The following is a 26610-nucleotide window of genomic DNA, read 5'->3' as shown; positions in this document are numbered from 1 at the left end:
GCAGCAGCTGAGTATAATTGTTTTACACAGAACTTACTCTGCTGAGCTGAGGAAATTGTGAGGTAAAATATTTTCCCTTTTTACATAGAGATGCTCAGATGATATTTTCCTGTCAGTTTTTTACAGTTATACTGCATCAGTTTCAAGTGATTTAGCATATGAGTATTATGTTCCTTTAAGTATCAATTTTCAATAAAAAGTGATCTGATTAATTCAATGTTCTCCCTTTTAAACACTCTCCCTGGTGCAACGACCTCAGTAAAGTGCAGCAGATTAATTTGGCACACTACAAATAATAATGATGATAATAATAATACTATTCTGTACATAATCTTATATAAATGTCAGAATTTCCTTGCTGCTTTGATTTTTTTTAATGTTTAAAATACAATGCTTTACTAGCTAAGAATATAAACAATCAATGATGCTTTATTCTGAAATATTTATTTATTAATTTATGACAGTCAAATTTCATTTATGATCATTTTATTAAAACATAAAGAAAATATGTATACAATACCCACAAGCAGTATATAACAACATGATATAATCTTTATATATTTATATTTTGTACACAGTGAAAAAGGTTAAAGTGAAATTATACTAAGAAAAGAAACCATTTATACAAAGAAAGGAAATTATAAACAGAGGTGGGCAACTAATTACATTACATTTTGTGGTAAAGTGCAATAAAAACCTTACGATTTGGAAATTTACTAATCTACTTGGTAGTTTGTAACCAAGTCTAAAGTACGAAATATTACAATCAGCTACAAATCTTATTCATACAATAAAAAAATCTATTTTTTCTATAGAAGTATCAGTATCATGAGATCTAAGACATTGATATACATATTACCACTCTATACAGCTCTGTGGGCTATGTCGGAAAATGTATAGATAATGTATATCTAGAAATATAGATGTATGTCTGTGCCTGTTAATTTAATTATAAGGCACATAACAGCCAATATTGAAATGTGTACAAGTGCATTTCAATTTTGAATAGAAGCTTATTTGTAATTTACTCGTATTAGCAAAAATACCTCTAAGAGTTTGTATTGTTTCAGCAGCATAAACACTTGCTCTGCATGCCCTGTGCATCCTTAAGCTCCATGCCTGCTCAGAGAGTTGGAGTTTGAAGTGCACATGCAGTACATTCATGGGTGAGGATAGGAGGCAAGAGGGGACAAATGCTTGGTATAAGCATAAGCCCCCACTTGAATTGCTCTTTTTATGCCATGGAACCACCAGATGTGTACAACAAGTAACTCTCTCCTGCTGCTTATTTTGCACTGATATTTTATGCTCAGGAATTTATTTTGTCCACCAACCTGGGAAAAAAAATTCTATGGATGTCTAAAAGTACATTTAATGTCAGTATTTTTTTTTTCTTTTATTTCAGAGATTTACATTATGTTTAAAATACTATTTCACTCTTGAATATTTTGTTGTTGTTATATGCATAAATGTCATTACAAACTCTTCTAAAAAAATAGACACAGTCAAGAACCGTACCCTACATGTAGCCTTTCTCTTACATTTGTCTCAAGAATGTTTTACATTATTCAAAAAAATCATAATGCATTACATATACTCTTTTTTTCTCTCTAATATTTGTATAAGTACATAATTATGTATTTGTACTATTAGAATATGTATTTTATTTTTGTGTTCATCAGTTAATAACTAATGTATTTATATTACAGGTGTAAATGGAATACTAAAAAACAAACACAAGACAATTAGAAGTGACAAAGGGTTGCAGAATTCAGGAAACATGCAAAATAATAGTAATAGCATAAAATAGCTATTGTGGTCATTTATTGCATTGTATAGCATATTTTTCAATATCATAAAAATGTCCAATGTTGGTAAATAGAAGGCAGATCTAGATAATATTCAGGGAGAAATAAAATGTGAAGATCCTAAATGAAAATTCTAGGCTTGCTGAGAGAAATCATCTTTTGCCATGTTGTTTCTGTAGCCTCGTATATACAATTCTGTTGGGAGAGTGAGAAAGAGAGAGATTATTAGTAAAGTACAACTACCATTTACAGGAACATGATTGTGGGTGATTCTTTACAGTGATAGAGACAATAGGTTGTTACATTGGTACTGAGATGAGTATAAAATGCTTGTTAGTTGTGTTTGTAAAATACTTGCAATCTAAGTGTATTATATCTGTAATACTCAAACAGAAACTCTAAAAATGTGTTTATGAAAGGGCACAATTTAAACAGATTAAAATATTTTTTTGCAAAATATAAGGTTAAATTAAAGGGACAGTAAAGTCAAAATTAGACATTCATGATTTAGACAGCGCATACAATTGTAAACAACTTTCCAATTTAGTTCTATTATTTAATTTGATTCCTCTCCTTGTTATCCTTTGCTGAAAGGTTTATCTAGGTAAGCTAAGAAGCAGCAAAGAAAAGTTCTAGCTGATGATTGGTGGCTGCATATATATACCGATTGTCATTGTCTCACCCATGTGTTCAATTAGAAACCAGTAGTGTGCTGCTGCTCCTTCAACAAATGATACCAAAATAATAAAGCTAATCTGATAATAGAAGTAAACTAGAAAGTTGTTTAAAATTGAATGTTCTACCTAAATCACAAAAGAAAATATTTGGGTTTCATGTCCCTGTAAAGCAATTGCAATTGGGTCTTAAGGTTTGATTGGTTGCTTACTAGAGCTTTGACAATCTGAAGGTCTTCACGTGAGATGATCTAAAAAGTCTCAGCAATACTGTGAGTTCCCACCAATAAAGACACGTTTTGTCTTGAGAACTGTTTATCTAGCCATACAAGGTTCTGGTTGTGAAGGAGAGACACATATAATACAGTATAATGTTGAAAAAGTCCCCAGATATTTTTGTGTTATTTTTATCTATGCCAACTAGTTTTTGATCATTATGTCTTAAGTATTAATTAGATCTCACACTGCTTTATTGGTGGATTTCTCAATACAGGAACCTGCATTAAAAACATTGTAATACATTTAAACAGGCAATCTTTCAGATGCAACACAGAAAAAAATAAGTTTGTACACCTTTGCACTTGTTTCTCAACCTGTGGTACTTTCACTTCTGGGTGTAACATGAGCATTTGTAAGGTGTACTTAAAGGGCCACTAAACCCAAAATCTTTTTTTCACGATTCAGATAGAGAATACAAATTTAAACAACATTAGAATTTACTTCTATTATTTATTTTGCTTCATATTTTAGATATCCTTAGTTGAAGAAAAAGCAATGCACATGGTGAGCCAATCACATGAGGCTTCTATGTGCAGCAACCAATCAGCAGCTACTGAGCATATCTAGATATGCTTTTCAGCAAAGAATATCAAGAGAATAAAACAAATTAGATAATATAAGTAAATTAGAAAGATGTTTAAAATTGCATTCTCTTTCTAAATCATGAAAGAAAAAATGTGGGTTTCATGTCCCTTTAAGTACTTGCCCTTTTACCATGATGCAGATTATATAAACAGTCAGTGTTTCTTCTCAGTTCCACTCTCAAGTACAACTAACAAGCCAAATTGTTTTCCCTGCCTCTCTGGCCAGCTGCTCACTCAGTGTGACTGACTCACTTGCACTCAGGTAGGGATTTGAATTTGGTCGGTAGTAGACTGAGAAATGCTGATCTAAAGATTGTCACAGGGTAAGCAACAGGTAAAGTGTATATCAATATGAAAGGGTTTTCTAGAGCCAGGTGCCACAAATTTGCGCCACACTGAAATATCACAAGGTAATTATTCCATAGTGAAATGTGCCATGTACAGTGTATGTGAATAAGTTCTATCTGATACAATTTCTGGGATATACACATTTTTCTCTTGTTGTTGTTTTGTTTTAAACTGATATTTACATGTTCCAGCTGGTGTACTTGGGATAAAGAGTTATGCCTTTATGATTACTTGCTACAAAAATTTGAGAAACTCTGATCCTACCACTGCTGCCAGTAATGGGATATTTCACCCTTTATTGGTGATGGACTAGTTACATTTTTTTATAGTGAATGCGAAAAAAGCTAATTTTATTATCTTTTGACAATGGACAATCTGTAGAAAATGAATGTGCAGATAAAATATTAGGCTAGATGTAATAAAGTTTGCAAGGTCTGTGAAAATAAAGCTCTCAGACCTTTCTAAGCTAAGTGATTGAACTTCAGAGTGACAGAGAGTTGCAGGATCATTCATTTAGACAATTAATGGGCCTAATTTCCTTCTTTATTTAAGGACTACACAGAGGTGGTGCAAATGTTTTTGTAGTAGCACCTGGCACGGTTTTAAAAATAAAATACAAATATTTATTTATACATTTTCTTTAAAACACAGTGAGGAAACTGGATACAATTTTACATAATGTAATGTTTCTTTCATTAAAATTATTATAACAGCCTTTATTGAATGTAAATATGAATTAATTGTTGCCAAAAAGGGATATGGGCACCTTTACTTTATAGATCAAGATCGTAAATGGAGGGTTAAAAATAGTCCTTTATTAAACTCGCTCCCACCACTGCCATCCCTCTTAAAAAACACCTTTTTTTCAAGTGGTGATGTATTCACTGCTCATCCAATGTTTGTGCGAGTCGTACGGCAAGAATTTAAATCTTGCCTTACCACTCGCACAAACATTAGATGAGAGATGAATATGTTATCGCTGAAAAAAAAGATGTTTTCTAAGTGACCTACTATTTTTTAACCCTTCCAGGTACGATCTTGAAATAAAGTAAAGGTGCCCATATCCATTTTTTTCTAACAACAAATTTATATTTACATCCAGTAAATGCTGTGTTTACCATCACTTTAAACCACCTTGCCAGCTTTCTTACTAACATGGTCAAAATACAAATTTGTTGGACTTGAGTTTTTTCTTTTTAAGATAAAGAAAAAATGCCTTATTTAGCCCACTCTCTGACACTGAGAAACCTATTTAATACAGCAGAGTATGAGTAAAATGAAGCTATTACATTTGTATTTCTACATTCACTAGTAAGTAAATAAAACACTTATCTCATTTAGTGTAATTTATTACCAAATGAACAAATATTTTATTCTTTTTAGACTGTCTAGTTTTATTTTTTTATTCCGTACTACTGTAAATTGAATCACTAATTTAAATAGTTATAATTTAAATTGATATTCTTTGGCATGATAAATACATAATACAGAGTCCGTTTATAAATGGCTATTCTCAAAGACAATTCAAGTTGACTTAAAGCAATCCGAAAATGTTTCTTTCATTATTCATATAGAGCATATAATTTTGAATAATTTTCTTCTATGATCAAATTTGCTTTATACTCTTGGTATCCTTTATTGAAGGAGCAGTAGTGCACTACTGGGAGCTAGTATGTGCGGCCACCAATTAAAAGCAGCTCCCATTAGTGCAATGCTGTTCCTTAACCTACTTAGGTATGTTTTTCAACAAAGGATACAAAGTGAACAAAGAAAAGTAGATCATATAAATAAAATGGAAATTTTTTTAAAATTGCATGTTTTGTCAAAATCATGAAAGAAAATGTTTAGGTTTCATGTCCCTTTAAATTGACTGTTTAAGAAAATCAGCTGACTTGCTTGCTGAACTATAGCAATCTGGCTATTCACAAAACAATGACTTGTAACTGTTTAAAAGGCTGCGATTTCAGGTTGTATAATCTTTGTCCGTTGACTTGTTATATAGTATAAGTGAAAGATATATAAGTAAAGATATAAGTAAAGATATTAAAATATTTTAAATTATTTATTAATTAATGTATTTCTTTTAATATACTATTGAGTGTATTTTAATTGAATGCATGTGTTTTTGTTTCAGCTAGACTTGAAATGGAGCAAATGCTTTACAGCCAATTAAAAAAACTGTTTAAGTAAACCAAATGAGAAGTTAGTATCTTTTAAAGTCTTTTAAAAGTTTTCTTTCTTTTTTTTACAATTCAAATTTATTTACATAGCTGAACTCTTAGTTAAACACAGCTCAGTTTAACTGATCTTAAACCTGGAGGAACGTGCACTCAAGCAACTTAATTTGAAAGCAAAAACTTCATACAAGCTAGTAAAATGTGAATTTTACAAGATAATGCTACAAACCTTAAGATGACCAAAGTCGTAGGGTTATTAGTAGGTTGAATATTAATGCTTTGATAACGAAGACCCTTAACCCAAGAGCTGTCAACGACAATGAGTTTAGCTTTGTATCTGTAACAAAAGAATTCTAGATTTAGGGAAAGAAAATTATTTGCATATTTATTAATTAACAAAACAACTAGATTAGATCCAGATTTGCAAAACGGTAATGTATTCAAATGACTATGGGCTAGATGATATAAACTTTGCCAGATCAAACCTAGTTTTTCTTGCCGATTCTCACAGGGCTGCCCTGGTGGAATGATCGTAAAAAAGGGGCAGTCCCTGCGAGTGGCGAGATGGCTCCTTTTGAAGTAATGGAGCTCACTGGATAGGGACACTTTGCTCCATGGAGCGAAGTTAGCAGTGAGCAGGGGGCGCACTTTAAAAATGAAATCATACAGCCAATATAAATCACATTATGCTGCTTTCTGCATATAGCATCTTACATTCGCCTATATTTTATGCATGTGTTTTTATTTTAGGGTATTAAGTATTGGTATTGTTTTGAGAAAAGCTCCCACCTTTTAGTTGGCGAGAAAAAACCTGTGAGATCTGCAGTGCGAAAATCTTTACAGAATAAAGCTGGAATTAGAGAGACATTTTCATATACAGCCATGCAACGCCCATGTTCAGCCCATTTTACGAAAAAACAACAATTACACTTTGCATTTTGTATTAATAAGTACAAATTTCTATGTGATTTTTGCACATACAGTGTACTACAATTACAATTTACACTGTGCATATTTAATACAATTTATTATTCTGTAAACTACATATAAATTTTAAGTTTTTGTTCAAATATGACTTTTGGTTAAGAATTTTGTTACGGTTTTTGATGCACCTTAACAATACAAATTTTCCCTGCTTATATGGTACAAATATTTATTTCACATGATGTTTAAAATACACATTTTATTGTGCACTTTTCATATGAAAATGCAGTATACGCCCCTTAGCGAGACACCCTGTTTTCAGGGTAAAACATGGCTTTAGATCATTTCACCAGGGAAATTGAAAGACTAGCGATCATTCTTTAATAACCCTTTAATGACCACAGCACTTTTCCATTTTCTGTCCATTTGGGACCAAAGCTATTTTTACATTTTTGTGGTCTTTGTGTTTAGCTGTAATTTTCCTCTTACTCATTTACTGTACCCACACATATTATATATCGTTTTTCTCGCCATTAAATGGACTTTCCAAAGATACCATTATTTTCATCATATCTTATAATTTACTATAAAAAAATTATAAAATATGAGAAAAAAATGGAAAAAAACACACTTTTTCTAACTTTGACCCCCAAAATCTGTTACACATCTACAACCACCAAAAAACACCAATGCTAAATAGTTTCTAAATTTTGTCCTGAGTTTAGAAATACCCAATGTTTACATGTTCTTTCCTTTTTTTGCAAGTTATAGGGCAATAAATACAAGTAGCACTTTGCTATTTACAAACCATTTTTTTTTCAAGATTAGCGCTAGTTACATTGGAACACTAATATCTTTCAGGAATCCCTGAATATCCCTTGACATGTATATATTTTTTTTTAGAAGACAACCCAAAGTATTGATCTAGGCCAATTTTGGTATATTTCATGCCACCATTTCACCGCCAAATGCGATCAAATACAAAAAATCGTTCACTTTTTCACAAATTTTTTCACAAACTTTTGGTTTCTAACTGAAATTATTTACAAACAGCTTGTGCAATTATGGCATAAATGATTGTAAATTTTTATTTGGGATCCCCTTTGTTCAGAAATAGCAGACATATATGGCTTTGGCGTTGCTTTTTGGTAATTAGAAGGCTGCTAAATGCCACTGTGCACCACACGTGTATTATGCCCAGCAGTAAAGGGGTTAATTAGGGAGCATGTAGGGAGCTTTTTGGGGTAATTTTAGCTTTAGTGTAGTGTAGTAGACAACCCCAAGTAATGATCTATGCCCATTTTGGTATATTTCATGCCACCATTTCACCGCCAATTGCGATCAAATTAAAAAAAAAGTTAAATTTTTCACAATTTTAGGTTTCTCACTGAAATCATTTACAAACAGCTTGTGCAATTATGGCACAAATTATTGTAAATGCTTCTCTGGGATCCTCTTTGTTCAGAAATAGCAGACATATATGGCTTTGGCATTGCTTTTTGGTACTTAGAAGGCTGCTAAATGCCGCTGCGCATCACACGTGTATTATGGCTAGCAGTGAAGGGGTTAATTAGGTAGCTTGTAGGGAGCTTGCAGGGTTAATTTTAGCTTTAGTGTAGAGCTCAGCCTCCCACATGAAATATCAGACCCCCTGATCCCTCCCAAACAGCTCTCTTCCCTCCCCCACCCCACAATTGTCCCCGCCATCTTAAGTACTGGCAGCAACTCTGCCAGTACTAAAATAAAATATATATTTAGGCTTTTTGGGGGGGGGGTTAAGCATATTTACATATGCTGCTGTGTAGGAGCCCCCCTTAGCCCCCAACCTGACTGATCCCCCACCAAACAGCTCTCTAACCCTCCCCCTCTGCCTTAATGGCCGCCATTTTGGGTACTGGCAGCTGTCTGCCAGTACCCAGTTTAGAATAAAATAATTGCTTTTTTATTTTTTCCCCATTTTCTGTAGTGTAGCTCCCCCCCCCACCAAAGAACAAACCCCCAACCCCTCCTAGATACCTTTGATTGTTATTTTTTTTTTAAATATACACTTTTTTTCTGACACTTTTAGTGCTGTCTTTTCTGTAGTGTAGCGGTTCCCACCCGCTCCCGCCCCGTGCACGCGCCCGCCCGTCGTGCACGCGCGCGCGCCCGTGCGCGCCCCCATCGGCCCCGCTCCCGATCCCGCCCCCCTCTACATTACCCGGCCCATCGATGGCCGCCCACCCGCCTCCCATGTCGGCTCCCACCCACCAACGATACCGGCCATCGATGTCCGGTGCAGAGAGGGCCACAGAGTGGCTCTCTCTGCATCGGATGGCCATCTACAGTTATTGCAGGATGCCTCCATATCGAGGCATCACTGCAATAACCGGAAAGCAGCTGGAAGCGAGCAGGATCGCTTCCAGCTGCTTTCCACACCGAGGACGTGCAGGGTACGTCCTCAGGCGTTAACTGCCTTTTTTTTGAGGACGTACCCTGCACGTCCTCGGTCGTTAAGGGGTTAATCTCGCCTGCCTAGAGAGCTTTCAATCATTGAGCCCTATGTATCACAAACACACAATATATATATGACACAAACAATTTAGATAAGCAATATGTGCATATATGTCTTTATGAATATGGAGGAATAATATATGTACATCCTCTGCCATTCTATATATTCATTCATGCCATTATGTATGTAACTGAAATTGTGCAAAACTTTCACCACATATCTCATTACCCTATGCAGCAAATATGAGGCAGAGTAAATAAAGTAAAAAATATATATTTATATTTTGCTCACCTGTTTCAAAGAAAGAACTAACTTCTGACACTAGTGAGCATGTCTCTGAATCTTCATCTGAAAATAAAAAAATAATAAAATTATCTCAACAAAACATAACGTTGGTCTCTAAATCTATAAATCACACTTGACAATCAATTGTTTTATTAGTTATTAATAGGGATTAAATATGTACATATATGTTATATATATATATATACACAGTATATATATATATATATATATATATATATATATATATATATATATATATATATATATATATATATATATATATATATATATATATATATATATATATATAATGTGTGTGTGTGTGTGTGTGTATTTGGAGTGGTTGTGATTATGTAGACAGTTTCTAGTTGAAATTTGAAGAAATATATATACAGTATATATATATATATATATATATATATATATATATATATATATATATATATATATATATATATATATATATATATATACACACACACATTAGGGAGTCATTCTTTATACAATTTTATTTAAAAAATATAATGATTTACATAGATTGAAGAGATACTGATATAAAGTTTTCTTTAACCATTTTTTCTTTCATGTAATGTTAGCTTTGTGGGTGACGTGCCATTTAATACAATGTAAGCCAGTAAGTAAGGTATGCCTAGACATCAGTTGTGGACAAATAGGTGTTTCCTTCAATTCTCAATTTAAGCTCAGACAGCTATTACTTTTTTTGTCTGAGTGAATATCCTTTTAACACCTATACAATTATTCTACTTTCAGTTAAATGAGCTATTATCCCAACAATGTACCATTAATAATCACATTTATTTGTTATCTAACAGCTTTATTATACCATCAAAAACAGCATTGTGTCAAGTAAGTATAATAGACCACTAGCTGCTCTCAAATCTATGTGCTAACACAAAAGATGATTTGTATATTCACTTATTAATGTACCTAGAATGGATTGTTCCTCATAATCTGTCTCTTTATATTTAATGCTGCACTTCAATTCCTCTGAGTGATCCCACACAACGGTACTATATATCCATTTGTTGTTAAAATTCTGCAATATAAATTTATCATCCAGCTTCATTTCCTTATCATTCACAGTTGCTGTTGTATTTTGTTCAGGAGAGGGATAACCAGTGGCTACGCATGCACTCTTAGGTGGTTGTTCCTTATTTTTTATGATATTTACAGTAGGTTTTACTGAATCTTCAATCTCTGTGAAAAAAGAACAAAACAAACACCAAACAGATTAGTTTATCTCTTAAAGGGACACAGAACCCACACATTTTCTTTCATTATTCAGATAGAGCATTCAGTTTTAAACAACTTTCTAATTTGCTCACATTGTCAAAGTTGCTTCATTCTCTTGGTATCCTTTGTTGAATGAGCAGCAATGCATTACTGAGAGCTAGCTGAGCACATCTGGTGTTGCAATGACAAAATGTATATATGCGCAGCCACCAATCAACAGCTAGCTCCCAGTAATGCATTGCTGCTTACGAGTCTACCTGTGAATAATTTTCAACAAAGGATACCAAAAGAACAAAGCAATTTAGATAATATAAGTAAAATGGAAAGTTGTTTCAAATTGCATGGTCTATCTGAATCATGGAAGTTTAAATTTGACTTTACTATCTCTAATAAGAGACATTAAACTCAAAATTGAACTTTGCATAGCATGTTTAACTTTACCTAGTTTTTCTGAACCTGCAACCTTCTACAATATGATTGCTTGATCAGTGCAGAAGCTAATTTATATCTGCTGAACACAGTAAAGCAAATGAGATAAACATACACAAAAAGTGGACTACAAATCAATACAAATTGAGACTTTGCATGGTGATCTATATATTAAACTAACTTTAATGCCATTTAATCTCTCTAATTCGCTTGGTATCCAATACAGTATTACATATTCTAAAAAAGAGGTGTTACACATTTTAATGAGAAAGATGTACACAATTACTTTGGAATTGATGAATACCCTATCACTATAAATAATTATATTATTATTATTATTATTATTATTATTATCATCAAGTATTTGTAGAGCGCCAACAGATTCTGCAGCGCTAATTATATCTTATTAGTGATTTTATCACACAGATACAGCTAAAACCTGTAATACCCAAACCACACCAGTAATCATATGAATTTAGATTATCTAAAAATACATTTTCCAAGCCCTTGTGGATTTCACTTTGTTAAATCTGATACACTTACTCCCCAAACTTTAAACAATGAATAAGCAACATTTTATAAAGATTGTTTTATATCCATGCATTAAGTTAACATTTGGGGGTAGATTTATCAAATGTCGAGCGAACATGATCCGCTGTAGCGGATCATGTCCGCCCTACATTGAAAAATGCAGACAGCATACGCTGTTGGTATTTATCATTGCACAAGCATTTCTGGTGAAATGCTTGTGAAATGCCGCCCCCTGCACATTCATGGCCAATTGTCCACTAGCAGGGGATGTCAATCATCCTGAGGTGGCAGATGAGTTAAGGATCAGCGGTCTTACGACCACTGTATCTTAACTTATGTTTCCAGCGAGCCAGAAGGCTCACGCGGGAACAGCAGCATCCGCTGCTTAATAAATCTACCCCTTGATTGCTACAATATCTTAATGAATTACCTTCTAAATACATTTTTTTTTCTTTTTTTCAAGTTCTACAATGTTCGGTTTCCATCTAAGGCATAGACATTCTGTGGTGTTTGAAGAGTTCAATAGACAAATACACTGGCTATTATGGTCACTATGGCTCCATATACAAATATATTTCAGTGAACATTAACAACAGAATTACCAACACAAAAATAGATCTTTACACATATAATATAAATAGGTTGATTTAACTGTATTTTTTTCAATTGGTCAGTATTTTCTAAATATGAGAATATTTTGCAAATAATATGGTTTATATAAGGTTGATGTAAAGAAGAATGAAGCAAAATTTCGAGTAGAATTACAACCTGGGCTCACAAACAAAAAGGTTCCTCTTCCAAATATGATTTTCCTTAAACCGTCATTTACACAATGGTACATAACTTTACATTTCCTTACACCACCTCATTCCTACCTTGAAGACTTATTACAAAAATTCTTGTATTTTTTTTCTTCTTTTTAAAATATTGTATTATCAGTAATAGAAAAGCCAGTTCTAATTATTACAAAGTCAAATAATTATTAGAAATACAATGTAAGAAGAGCTTTATCAGACTAACCAATTGCAAATCTATTTTAAATTGTTATAAATCACTGCTTTGCTGAGCTAATTAGACAAATATATAAATTCTCCTCTTTGTATTCAGTTATATGATCCCTTTATAAGGTCTAAATTTGAAATAGCCAATAAAAGCATGGGGCTTGTACTGATTATGTGTATTCCAAAATGACTCTTCCCCAATACAATCATCTATCTATCTATCTATCTATCTATCTATCTATCTATCTATCTATCTATTTTCTTTCTTTCTATCTATCTATCTATCTATTGATCTATCTAATGTGGTTTATACCAGTTAACATATGTTTTGTACATATTCATTATTTCTTTAAAGTAATCAGAAGCAATGCATTTAAGTTTATTAGACCTTGAGATCAGAACAATCTTAACTGTTGTCTGCATCATTTTGTCTTAGGTTTAATAATGGCAATTCTATTAATTATTTTATATTAGTCAGTAACTTCTTTATCAAGATTGTGAATATGTTTTTTTAATTACATTAACAAATCAAATTACTACTGTTTCTTATAAATACTTAGTCTATTGGATGATGCATTGAGGCTTATTATGATTTGGATATTTATTTATTTAATAAATATGATTGAAATTGGCAACTGTTATAAGCACAACCTGTCATTTTAATAAATTCAAACATACTTGGTCTGATTTGCAACCATGTTCCTACTGCAAATATACATTTTTCACTACGCCGTAATTCACGGCATACTGAACACTATTACAAAACCGGAATGCTCTTCTTTCCTTCTCTAACTCCTGTTGGATTATATTCTAAATTTGATACATTTTTTTGCAAAAAATAACAAACAAATTCCATAATATATTTATCATAGCCTTTTTCCTAGATACAATTTAAGAATTCCAGATTACTTGCTTGGTTCATATAGTCTGATTGCCCCTCTTTTTAAAAGCAAATTTCTATTTGATCTAAAATCATATCTTTTAACTACTGTACTTTTAGTTTAATTAGAATCTGCTCAGTTAACATTAATACAAATTAGTACATATTATTTAGTATGCATACACTCCATTCTAACAATTCAGAAAAGGAATACAAATAAAATGATTATTTATTTATTTATTTTAAGTGTAAAATAATTTCAAAACACTCGCATAGAAAAGGAAATAAATACATACTTGGTATAGTTATTAATTTGGTCCCTGAACCAAAAATTAGTTTGTTGTATCCCGTCACACTGTGACACAAACATAACCTAAATCTGTTGCACTGTAATTGTAATCTTATGCTTTTTTCTTTAATGTAATCCTGAAAATATGGCTTATGGCTGGTTGCTGAGGACTGAAATTTCAAGGGTCCTAAATTAGCAAAAATAACATAGTTTATAAAGGGGTTAAACACCAGCACACTATGTGTTCGCAGCTGAACCAATCAGAGGTGGCATATGTGCGTATGCATATGTTCAACTAAGGATGTTTTTTAACATTTTGCATGGGTTAAACATACATTTCTGTTCAAGCAATGTAGCACCAGTAACATGCTCTAGCACATTTTATTTTTGCTCCTTTACTACCCTTTAACAACACTATCTAGATCACCAACTGAAAAATTCTCAGAAATCAAATACTGAACTATTTTTTTAAACTCAAACATTTTCAATATAAAACACAAAGAATAAAACTTTAGAACACTGGAAGCTCTTTCTTGGATTTGTAAAGATTTCTGGTAATTGTTAGTTAAAAGAAAATGATATAAACAAAATTTCCAATAACATGCACACAAATAAAATAAAACACAAATTACCATTGTTCCACTGTCTACACTATGATTAATCTTATCATATACAGTAGGATCTCCTTTCAATGTTTATCTTAAAGGGTTTAGTATCATCCAAATTTGTTCCACTTGTGAGGATTTTATTAATTAAGTTGTACACATGTGGACATCCAGTAAAGTTTCTTGGTCAGTAATAAATTCAAATCTGCCAAGGAAATGAAACATCCCTCTAAGGAGTGATATTCTGTTACAGGTTAGTTAAAAGGCTGCTCATTAAGGTCTGACTGTGGGTCTCGATTGGATACTTGCTTTTTAATGCATTAAAATAGCCATTCAAATTTAAGTTGATTGTTCAAGCATTAAAAATCAATCAAAAAAACTCACCAGGTTTCACAACTAATTTTGTTCCTTGACCAAATACATAGTTTGCGTAATTTGTATTTGCACTGTGGTAAATACCTTAGCTAGAACATACAGTGGAACACACACATGTCTGAATAGTTTTCAACAATGGTTTTACTATGAATTAGTCTTTCATTTAAATGTACACTAAGTCAATTCATGTAACTGTTTAAGTTTTCTTTTCATGAAGGGAGTTTTCATCAGCCACAAAATTATTTTGTTTTGTAAATATTTGTAGTAGACAGAGTGATTCCCAAGGAAACGGGATGTGGTACCAAAATAAGGCAAAATACAAATTTTCTTACAATGTTGTGTCCTAATTTAGTAAAAAGGTGTCAATGATATCAGTCCAGCTGAGATTAATTAGAAGGCTTTATATAGTGAGAGGTTGATGACTTAGCAGCGAACAAGTGTGCGGATCACAAAATGTGTGTGTGTTAAGACATCTGTATCTCCCTATCTATTTGTATTTTTTTTGTCTATTGCCTGGTTTTAATTTGACTTTAATCATATTTTGATACTTTTAAAGCGCTTTCTTGCTCTTCACTTTGTGGACTTGATACATTGTGGACACTGAGTAATGATAACAGTGAGTCCCTGTAATCATTAAAAGAGTCTCAAAACAAAACAATTTGGTTATACTTGCAAGGGTATTGAATTTTTTCTTGACTGCATCTAAAAAAGGTATTTTAAATATATTAGTAAAGTATTGAAAGAAAATTGCAAAAAACAAAAATGTTAATTTGCTTTAAAAATGTTTAGACTTGATAGTGCACCTCTCTCTATGTGTATTTAGACTTGATATGGTATTATATAGCAGGATAACGGAAGTGTGTTCCAGTTACAAGATGCTATCTATCCCTTTTAAATTATATCAATAAAACGGTATTCTATGTTACATACTGATATCCATGATTTGTAATGCACCAGTGTAAAATAAAATAAAATGATAAAAACAAATTTTAATAAAAAATATAGAAAGTTAGTGGTTGATTTGCGGGCCTTCTTCCAAGAGAGCTTATTGAAATATAGTTACACAAGAGTAGTTGATGTAAACTTTATATCCAAGTTTGCAAACCTAAAATATGCATGATTTTTTTATATATTATCCCTAGGCATTTAGTTAGATCAGGAAAACATGGACTTCCCTATATAAATCAAAGTAAGCTTATCAAAACCCATCTCACATCCAATTTTAACCTTACACCATAATACATTAAATTAAAGAACAGAATAATTGATAGAATAATGAATCATACGTGCATATTTACATAATTTTACTGATATTCTCAATTAATGTAAGATAAATGAGAACCTTCAGGTAATAAAATAAAGAGCTTGCTGGGTTTGAGAGGTAAAAGACCAATGAGAAATGTAAACTTACTGGGTTGAACTATTAATTTGGTTCCTGATCCAAAAGTGATTTTAAATCCTACAGATTTCTCACAGTGTGACCTCTCATAACACAAACTTGCCTGTACACTATTTGCCTTTTCTTTAACTTTATTTTGTGTGAAAAACTAGGTAAATTAACTACCATTTTTCTATTAATGATAAATATATGTCTTTTATTGCTTCTTAATAATTGTTCTACTTTAGTACAGGCTATTGGTCTAAACTCTTATTTGCAGTTCTCATATTTGACCTAGGAACCCATATACTGGAAATGTATGATTTAGAATAATCAAGGTATTTATGTAAAAAGAGGACTAAGATGAATTATCTACATAACAACACTTTGATAAACATTGAGGTTTGCCTATCAACAGTCTTTTTTTTAGATTTGTTTTAGAATTATAAACATTGTAAATTAGATTTAACATTAACTTTGCTTGGAAGTAAGTGTACTTCAGGTATTTAATTATAGCATAATATTTATGAAATGATTAAAATAAAAGTGAATGTTATTGATTTGTAAGAAATATCACCAGTTACCGTAGATGTGTCCATTAGAAAAAATCATGAGGCAAGAGTTTTTGGTACTTTCTATAAAGTTGTCATGACATAAATATTACCTAAACTATTATTTGTATGGGTAAAACAGATGTCTTTTCATAATAAATATGAAAGTATTCTGGTTTTACTAATTTCTTTAAAATGGCTGTTCTTCTAATGTCTACTATATTACCTGTTCTAATACTATATATAATAAATAAGTGATTTTTAATAAAATATTTCTCAAGTGAAAACACAGACAAATTGAGAGGAAATAGATTATTTATAGCTTACCAAGTGTTATATGTATTTATTAAGTTACCTTTTCATATACTAACAAGATGGATAGATATGGATATATAGACAGATAGATTGTTATTGTCATATTTCTGAGCACATTAAAATATAAAATAAAAGGCTCTAATAATTAGTACAGTTTATTTTAACACTAGATTTCTTGCACTCAATGGCCTCATCATATGGTTTATCTACAAAACTCCTCTTTAGTCTTTAACTGTGAATTTGTGCAAAAATAATTTAATTAACTTTTCAAAAGGATAAAGAATTGTGATCCCTATGTGTTTAACACAAACAAATAGTTAAATTCCTGATTGTGATCCCCAGCACATTGCAGCTCCTAAATATGATACTGCTGGTTGCTGGCTGTATCTGCAAGCTGATCCTAATTGGGTCACTGCTCATGTTCTGCTAATCACTTCAGCCATATGTATAACCCCTTTTTGAGGTTATTTATTAATTTGTTGAGCTTGAATATCACTTTAAGACAGATATACTGTATGTTAAAATATCAAAAAGCATTTATAGAATATATATAAAACATTTCAAATTGACCAAACTCTAAATAAACATGTAACTTACTAGGTTTTACTATTAGTTGAGTTCCAGTTCCAAATATTAGCTTGGCAGCACCTCCTCCCCAATTCACACAGTTTCAGATGCCATTACAAAATTATACATCCCACGCTTGCCCTTTAATTTCTGCTGATAAAATCTCACCTTCACAAATAAACTTTAAAAATTAGTCTTGCTTTAGAAGATTGTTTTCCTTCTAGCCATATGAAGTGATCAAAATGTTGTTGTTTTTTTTGTCAATGTAAATTAATTAAGAAAAAATAGCTTTAGAAAGATACCTGCATGTATAAAATACTAGTGTAATCCTTTTTATGTTATAACATGCCATGATATAAACCCTTCATACTGCTGTGAAATATATTACTTACACTATATATTTCAACCTTTTAATTTATATAACTATTATGATATTTTGCAGATTGCAAAACCTTTTGATGGATCAGGTGTTTGTTTTCAAAGGTTATGTTCAGATTTTTTCAAACACCTAAAGATTTTTTTTTTTTTTTACTTTTTTAAATGCCTTTAGAAAATACATGATCTATAATCATATATATAACTATGTTACAATTCAATAAAATATACTGTATTGCATTATATCTGATTTATATATATTGCACTCTTCATACAGCTGACAAGTGGATAAATGTTATTTAAATATACTTATGCGGATTAACGATCAAGTTTGCTCACAAGCCAAAAATAATATTCCCATAGCCTTCACCTGAAGAAACACAGGGGTGAACACATTTACATAATGATTATTGTAGATATATCTACAGAATCAAGGCAGGCAATTTATTTAGGGTAAGCTTACAATACTTAAAGTCTCTAAACTGTAATTTTTTTATCAGAATACATAAAGACCCATTTTATTGGTATACTAGAACAAACCTTGGTACATCCATATCATAACATAGTATTTCAAATTGAAAAAAGACAGAAGTCCATTAAGTTCAACCTATACAAATCTTAATATACTTACGAAAAAAAAACTCTATTAAACACAATCAATCATATTCCTGAATTCTGTTTCTAGCCAGAAATGTATCTAAACCATTTTAAATGTAACTAAGTTATTGACATTTACTACCTCCTTAGGTAATGAGTTCCACAATTTCATTGTTATTACAGTGAAAAAAAATGTTTATTTTGCTGGAGATTAAATCCCCTTTCCTCCAGCCTTAAATTGTGACCACTTGTCACAAACAATTTTCTTGGAATATATTGTCACCTCTCAAGCATCTTTTTCTAGAGAAAACAGACCCATCTCTGCAGTTTTCCCAATTTATCCTACACTTAACAGGACTGCATCCTGCAACTACTGTCCTCCCCTACTTGATTTCACAGGTTGTATCCTCCTATAGTTTGTAAGATCTACTTTTAGCAGGTCCCTTACTACTGCTATACTGCTACCAATAATTTCTGTTATGCAGCATAATTTGTATCTTGTTAACTAAAAAAAATATTTTACATATTTGCTATTCTGTCACCTATCACCAATATTCTGATATTATTTTTCAAATTTAAAATAATACTACACATGATCTCTAATGGTACCATTTACTTTAGCCATACACAGGTTACAGAATGCTAGTACCTCCATTTCTGCCAAATGCAATTTATTAATCTATTGACAGACATGATTGTTTAATAAAAAAGAAACTCACTTGCTTTCATGTTTAATTGTGTTCCTTTCCCAAATATAAGTTTACCAAGGTTTCCGCTACACTGTGGTACACAACAGTTCAAATACATACATATTGGCTCATGATAACAACACATAGAAAATGGCCCAACTACTAAAAAAATCCAACAACTATTTAAGAACATAAAAATAAATTTACATTATGTACACGTGTTTTTTTCAGAAATAGTTTAAAATGAACACGTATTTGGGAAAGAAAGCAAAAGATTCTAACTACATTGAGTGCATCTTATTAAAGAGTTTGCTAATGTGCATAATACATAATGCAATTGCTTTTCAATACCCAAACTCCCCCTCCACTTGTATTACTTTGAAAAGCTAATCTGGACTCATTACCGGAGCTAGCTGCTGATATTTTTGTAGCACACTATCATTGTTTTGCAGTATGGATGGGCAAATGTGTCTAAAGTACAATTCGTTTGGTGAAACGAATAAACCTAGGGACATTCGTTTTGGACAAACAGATGGCGATAAAGATTAAAACCCCTAAAATTAATAAACAAATGTTATTTCCGATTTTGGAATGTTACTTTATTTTTTGAATGTTCATAATTAGGTCAAATATACAAATTAAAAATTTCTAATGGAAAATTCCAACAAATACTATTTACAAGTTCAATAGTTCATGTGGTAGGGAATTTAGTAAATTGATACATAATAGATACAAATATAATGATTAAAATTTTTCTATTTCGAATATTGCATAATTCAATATTACATTTAAAGAAAGCATTAGAAATACTATTAAAATATATGGATTAAAAAAATGTAATTCGAATATTGCATAATTTGATTCAAATGCTGCAATATTTGAATAAGAAACATTCTAATTGAATATTAAATTTAAAGAATGCATTAGAAATACTATTAAATTAAATGAATGTTAGAATGCTATACAAACATCCAAAATTCAAATGTTTTAAAATTTGGTTCATTTTATGAATGTTGCAAAACTTTTGCCCATTCCTATTTTACAGTTCCTTATCTGGTCCCCTACTGCATCTTACAGATATGTGTCAAGGTTAGACTTGTGAAGTCTGCCAAGTGTACTTTTTATGTTACATTTCTAAAATATACGCTCCTATGAAATTACTAAAAATATATTCATATAAATATGTAGGGAATGAAACTAATTAAAGATCGCTGGTGTAAAGCATGTTTACAGCATGATTAGAAATTACAAAATATATGGAAATATGTCATCTTACTTAAATTAACATGTAGTCTGGTGCCTGATCCAAAAGTTATCTTCCAATTAGCAGTATTCACACAATGACAATCCCCATTACATGAACCATAGCAGACTTCATTGGTAATACAGGAATTAGGGATTCATTTTCAGACTAGTTTAAACACTTTTAAAATTGGATTTTTTTTCTGACAATTTAAATTACAAATAATGTATATAAATCAATCAATTAATAAAATATAATTGGAAATACAGGAGGCCAATTCACTAACATGTTATTTGTTCTATAGCACTGGTTTTCAAACCTGTACCTAGGTCTCCCCAACAGTTCAGATGTTCAGGATTACCTTGGATGAGAGCAGGTAAAATAACCATGTTTACTATTAAGCTGATTATTTCACCTGTGCTCCAGTTCAAATATCCTCAAAATGTTGCCTGTTTGGGAGGCCCGAGGACAGGTTTGAAAACCATTGTTCTATAGTGATGTTTTGACATTTGCTTGATTTATGCCACTTTACCCATTTACTATATTTGAAATGGTATATTAGTTTTTTTATAGTGACATTATAATTTACTGTGCCCCTTATCAACATTATCTGTTTTCCAAAGACATGCTCTTTGTTATCCAAGATTATAAAAAGATTACAAATAACTTGCAGATATTATTTAATGCAAGATCACAACAGAAAATGTTTATTTCAGAATTCTTTGCTCTGTGTCTTGTATATGATTAGCATTTAGTTTCTCAACTATAAGATATCATAAACAATATATTTTTATGAATGTTTTATATAAACAGAGGTGCAGTATTTCTGTCACATATGGATATATAGATTACCAAAATAATCTCTGTGGAAAACATGCCATATGTGTGCACAATTAATTGAACTTATTTCAATATCTAATTGTTTAAATTAAATGAATATTACATTATATGTCAGTTTGACTATTTAGTTACTTACTGGGCTGAACCTTTAATTGTGTACCATATCCAAAAATGTACCTCCATCCATTTATATTCACACATCCAAAAAAACCAATACACAAACCTTTTTATCTATATACATCATAAATCCTTTAACTGACAACTATTAAAACATTTTGCTTCTCTAAGTTCAGAAAACATCAGGTAAAACTTCTTCCACTTGTTACAGCTAAAAGTGTTTCACCTCTCAGTATTTTTGTTTTAAAAGGTAATTAGTTGACTTAATGAGATATATTTTAATACAGATGAAGGGACTTTGTGATTGGTTTCTGTTTAGATTTACAAGGGCATTGTAAATATTTGAGCAGAGTGCTATATATGTAAATATGACTGCTTGCTTAAGGTGTACTGAAATAGTCCTCGGACAACATAATATGCTCACCAATACAGCCTCAGTTCCCTTAAACCAAACACTACCATACACTAATGTGCCTTATGTTGTCCCAAAACAGATATACTGTATTTATATATGTACAAGCCTGCCAGGCTTATAAGTCTTAAAACATGTCTGTTGGACACTGCCTAAGGTCAGTCATCTGATAAAGGCTGTGGTTGACAAAAGAAAAAGATGTATTAAAGATAAAAGGTTGTGTTGCTTTTTGAATGATGAAAATAGAGAAGAGGACATGGGGCTATGAATATTAATAGTTTTTTAATATTGCTATTTAATTGTGGTACCATTCATACATTTTTTAAATTTATTTTAATCATGCTGGATAAGAAAAAGTGAAGGGTCACAAATAGTAAAGAGTCATTTGTTCTCCCTGGTCACTAACAGTTAATATGGATTATCTTTTATTTGCTGTAAAATAAACTGTAACTCACCTGGTACACAGTTTAGCAACAACATGTTCATGGAACCCTGTTTTGCGCCCTAAGTGGGATTAGTTTAGAATGAATACTGGCTTTAAAAGTACACCTATGGCATCCTATGGTATTTAATAGATTATGCAATAAAAATATATACATTACCTGATGAAAAAATATAGAATAGTAGTGAAAACTAACTCTTTAGCCATATATGTTGGGCACTCTATATAGTGGATTCCATTTACCAACAGTCCACCTGGCATTGGGGCCTCACATTTATCATTGCACAAGCCACTGTGGCCAGTTGTGCCCAAACAGAAAGATTGGGGTAATTGAGAAATTCCACTTTAGAGTTGGAGAAGGTTACATTAGCAAAGAGAATTAGATGTAAGTAGATGTTCTTCAATAAAAAACTTCTAGAACACTTGGTAAACTGCATGTTTTAGTTATTTAAAACATATTAAATATGTGATCACACATCACAAACTAATATGACAACACTCTACTGGTTTGCACATGTAGTCTGACGACTAATGTTTTTCAAACACCAATCATATAATCAATGTAACAGATAAATAAAATATTTCAATAAAAAGGTAAATTGCATATTCTCACAAACCCGTGTTAGAATTACAATAAAAATCAATAATCTTATATAAATATTGCTCGCTTATATTAGGCTTGGGTAATCATTCCAATAACAGTCAACATTTTCATGAATGCCTGGTAATATTTGCTTTATTTTTCAATCTTTAAAATTGTTAATGACTGTTTTGTAGAGGTATTATCATACAAATAAAAAAATTAAATCAAATTTGAAAGATAAATTAGCTGAAAATACATTTTATAGAGTAATTTTATATTTACTCTTAAGAAAACCAATTTATTATGTAAACAGATGTGAGAAATATGTACTAAATAAATTCAGACAGTAAACTAAAAGGGCATATTACAACTTACTGGGTTGAACATCTAGTTTGGTGCCTGGTCCAAATATCTGCTTCCGGTTAGCAGTATTCACACACTAGAAATCCATATTACATTAACCTTAGCAGACTTCCTTTATAGTTGTCAACATTCAGATTTTAGGGTAAAGTACTCACTATTTATTTTGCCTGCTTTTTATGTTATTTATAACTAAATATTTTGTTTCAGAATTCTAACCCTTTTACCTGCTACACAGTGATGACTTGATCAGTGCAGGAGTTTTCCATAATAGGACACAGATAAGATTATCTAAATATACTTAAAAGGTTTTATATCCCTGGAATGCTCTGAGATACCAAAACAATTCAATTTTTGCTAATAAAATGAAGGTTTAAATGCTTACAAAACATATATTTTGTATGCCAATATTTTGCCATGTTTTGCTGATTGCAGAAATATATTATATATTTATAAAAATACATAAATGTCCCTCTGTTCCCTTGAGGTGAATTGTGTTTAAAAATCCACTAAAATGTTAGTCATTATTATAGTTTATTTCATTTAATTTAATTTAATTTATTACAAAAGATAATTGTGATGGATTGTGAGATAAATTAACAAAGGGAAAGTGTATTTTGATATCCCAGATTATTAAAGGAATTAGGACAAATTAGAACATATAATTAATATGAAATTATGTTTAAATTATTATTATCATGTATTTATAAAGCATCACAAAAATAGAGGAATTGAAAAAAGCAAAAAAAAAAAACAAATGATTGACGTCATTTAAAATAATGTAAACAGAATAACAGAGTTAAATAATAAATGAAAAGTCAATAGAGAAATCAATAAACTCACTTGGCTGCACATAAAGCTTTGTCCCAACTCCAAAAATTAACTTGTTGACACCAGTATTCACATAACTGGAATTCCCATTACATTAACTATAGCAGATTTCTTGAAAATGCTTTGCAGATATCAGGTATTATTATTAGATGTATAAAACTGGCTAATTTATATAGAACTTTTTATTTTGTATATTTAATTTTAGAAACTGACTTATTTGTACAAAAAAATGTTTCTTCTTATTTTTTCCATGACAGATTCTAGAGGAAAAAGAAGTTGTTCAAATGTAATATACATATACTGGAATTTATTTGTATATTTGAATGCCATTTAATGTTATTTAAAACTGCTAAAGGTGCTTAATTTATATAAAATTACAATACATTACATTTTGAATATGGCATCTTAACTTAGATTTCAGAAGCCAATACTGTGTGAAATAAAAACAAACCCAAAACATTCCCTTTAACAAATGATGGAGTAGATGTGATACTTACCTGAAAATTAATGGAGCAATACAGGAGTCCATTAAAAATAATAATCTTATAGGTTCATACTTACTAGGTCTCACTGTCAGCATAGTCCCAGATCCAAAGATCAAACGGTTATCAGCAAAATTCCCACAGTGAAATAGTTATTTACACAAATCATACAGATGTACTTGCTACTTTGTAATGCCAGTGTTGAAACTTCCAGACTAATTGTATAATTAGTTTATTATAGCCTGATGCTTAAGAAAACATCAACTGTTAATGAGGGTGACTGATTATTTAAATAAAATATTTTGCTGTTTTCTATACAATACAATAAATATTTTCTGTCTTTAAGGGTGATTTTAGATTATAATAATATTAAAGCATTCATATTTTTGCTGTTCAGTCTCCAAAAACTATTTTGAATTCTTAAATCCATATTTATGACTTATTTAAAGCTTTGTAAGTTTTAGAAAAATATTTTAATATTGCATAAATGAATGCTGAGAATATTAGCCAATATAAAATCAGTTTATGAATTGGAAGAATTTGTTTTAAAAAGTATTTAGACTTTTTAAAATATTTTTTCTATCAATTGTATACACTCAAATACCTGTCACAGACAAAAATAACAACACAATAATATTACTGCAGTAGTGCTTTAGACAAGGGTAGGGTAGACATTAATTTGTTAAAGTTTGTCTTTTAATATGGAATGTTTGTCCAGTATTAAATGCAACTGTAGATTGCAATACTTCATTACTTTTTGGTGTTCTATACTTAAAGAATATATTTTGTTTTGAGTTGAATTTTCTTTACTACAAAAAAAATAAATCTTACTTTGGTACATTTAAAGGTATCAACAGATGCAACATAATATTTGTATTTTACAACGCTGCAATAATTCAATAATAAAAGTCATATGTTATTACTTACTGGGTTGCACCATTAGTTTGGTGCCAGATCCAAATATGTACTTCCAGTTATTTGTCACACAGCCAGAAACACCATTACAGTAACTATCATACCATGGATAACTTCATCAATACTTGCTTTTTACTCTTAATATACATTCCTGCATCATTGTAATTTATACTACCTCTAAGCATAAATATATATTGTAATCTCTTCCACTAATACAACATATATCTCCCCAGTACCAACGTTTCCTTCAATTCCTACAGAAATATAACTAATCCTTTTGCTGCACAATATATTAAGCACCCTATTTACTATGATGCACCTATTTATACTAGTATACTCAATTTTGTAATTATTTTTTCTTTTGGAAAATATATTTATTTATTTTTAAAATATTTAAAATATAAAAACTCAGACGTATTGCACCTATAATATTCAAACGATCCATATGAGACAGAGAAGCCCCAAAAGTTACAATGTGATTAAAAATTTCAATAAGAAACTCATTATTGTTTTAAATAATTAATTTACCTACCAGGTTTAACCATCAATTTGGTTCCAGGACCAAAAATAAGTTTCCCATAAGACCCACTGCTATAAGCACAGTGATATACAGTTATACACTATGGTGGGTCAGGGTAGTTTATTTTCATCTGTTTTCAGACAATTAAAACAAAATTAATTGAAATTCAGAAAAAAATATATGGACTAAAGTATAGTATATGGGTATCTTAAATTTTTATTAAAATCTGCTGTTTTAATGTAATCCCTAATCAAAGTGTCCTGGCTAACAAAAAATGTTCCAAGGAAACTGCATCAAATTTAAAAGGAATTTTTTCCCACTGCATTTTCCCATGCAAGATATACCATCTTTATTAATTAACGTATTTCAGCAATTGCTGTTTCTATAGTTTTCCAGCAAGGAAAAATGTACTGTGGTGTTTCATGCCGTATAAATTGACTTACTAAATGAAAGAAA

General features: G+C 31.0%; 1 gene segment (V, D, J or C); it reads right to left on the bottom strand.

Annotated features, from left to right (window-relative positions):
• Nucleotides 1-428: 428 nt before the first annotated feature.
• LOC128647129 (T cell receptor alpha chain constant-like) overlaps nucleotides 429-26610 on the bottom strand; it is a gene marked incomplete at its 5' end in the record, with an annotated part of 112775 nt that continues 86593 nt past the window's right edge. Inside the window, 4 exon segments of the C gene segment in view lie at nucleotides 429-2003; nucleotides 6100-6207; nucleotides 9580-9636; nucleotides 10522-10791. Coding sequence covers nucleotides 6101-6207; nucleotides 9580-9636; nucleotides 10522-10791 — 434 coding nt within the window.

This window comes from Bombina bombina, chromosome 2, assembly GCF_027579735.1.
Source record: "Bombina bombina isolate aBomBom1 chromosome 2, aBomBom1.pri, whole genome shotgun sequence".
NCBI lineage: Eukaryota > Metazoa > Chordata > Amphibia > Anura > Bombinatoridae > Bombina > Bombina bombina.
This window is presented reverse-complemented; position numbering and strand designations above follow the sequence as displayed.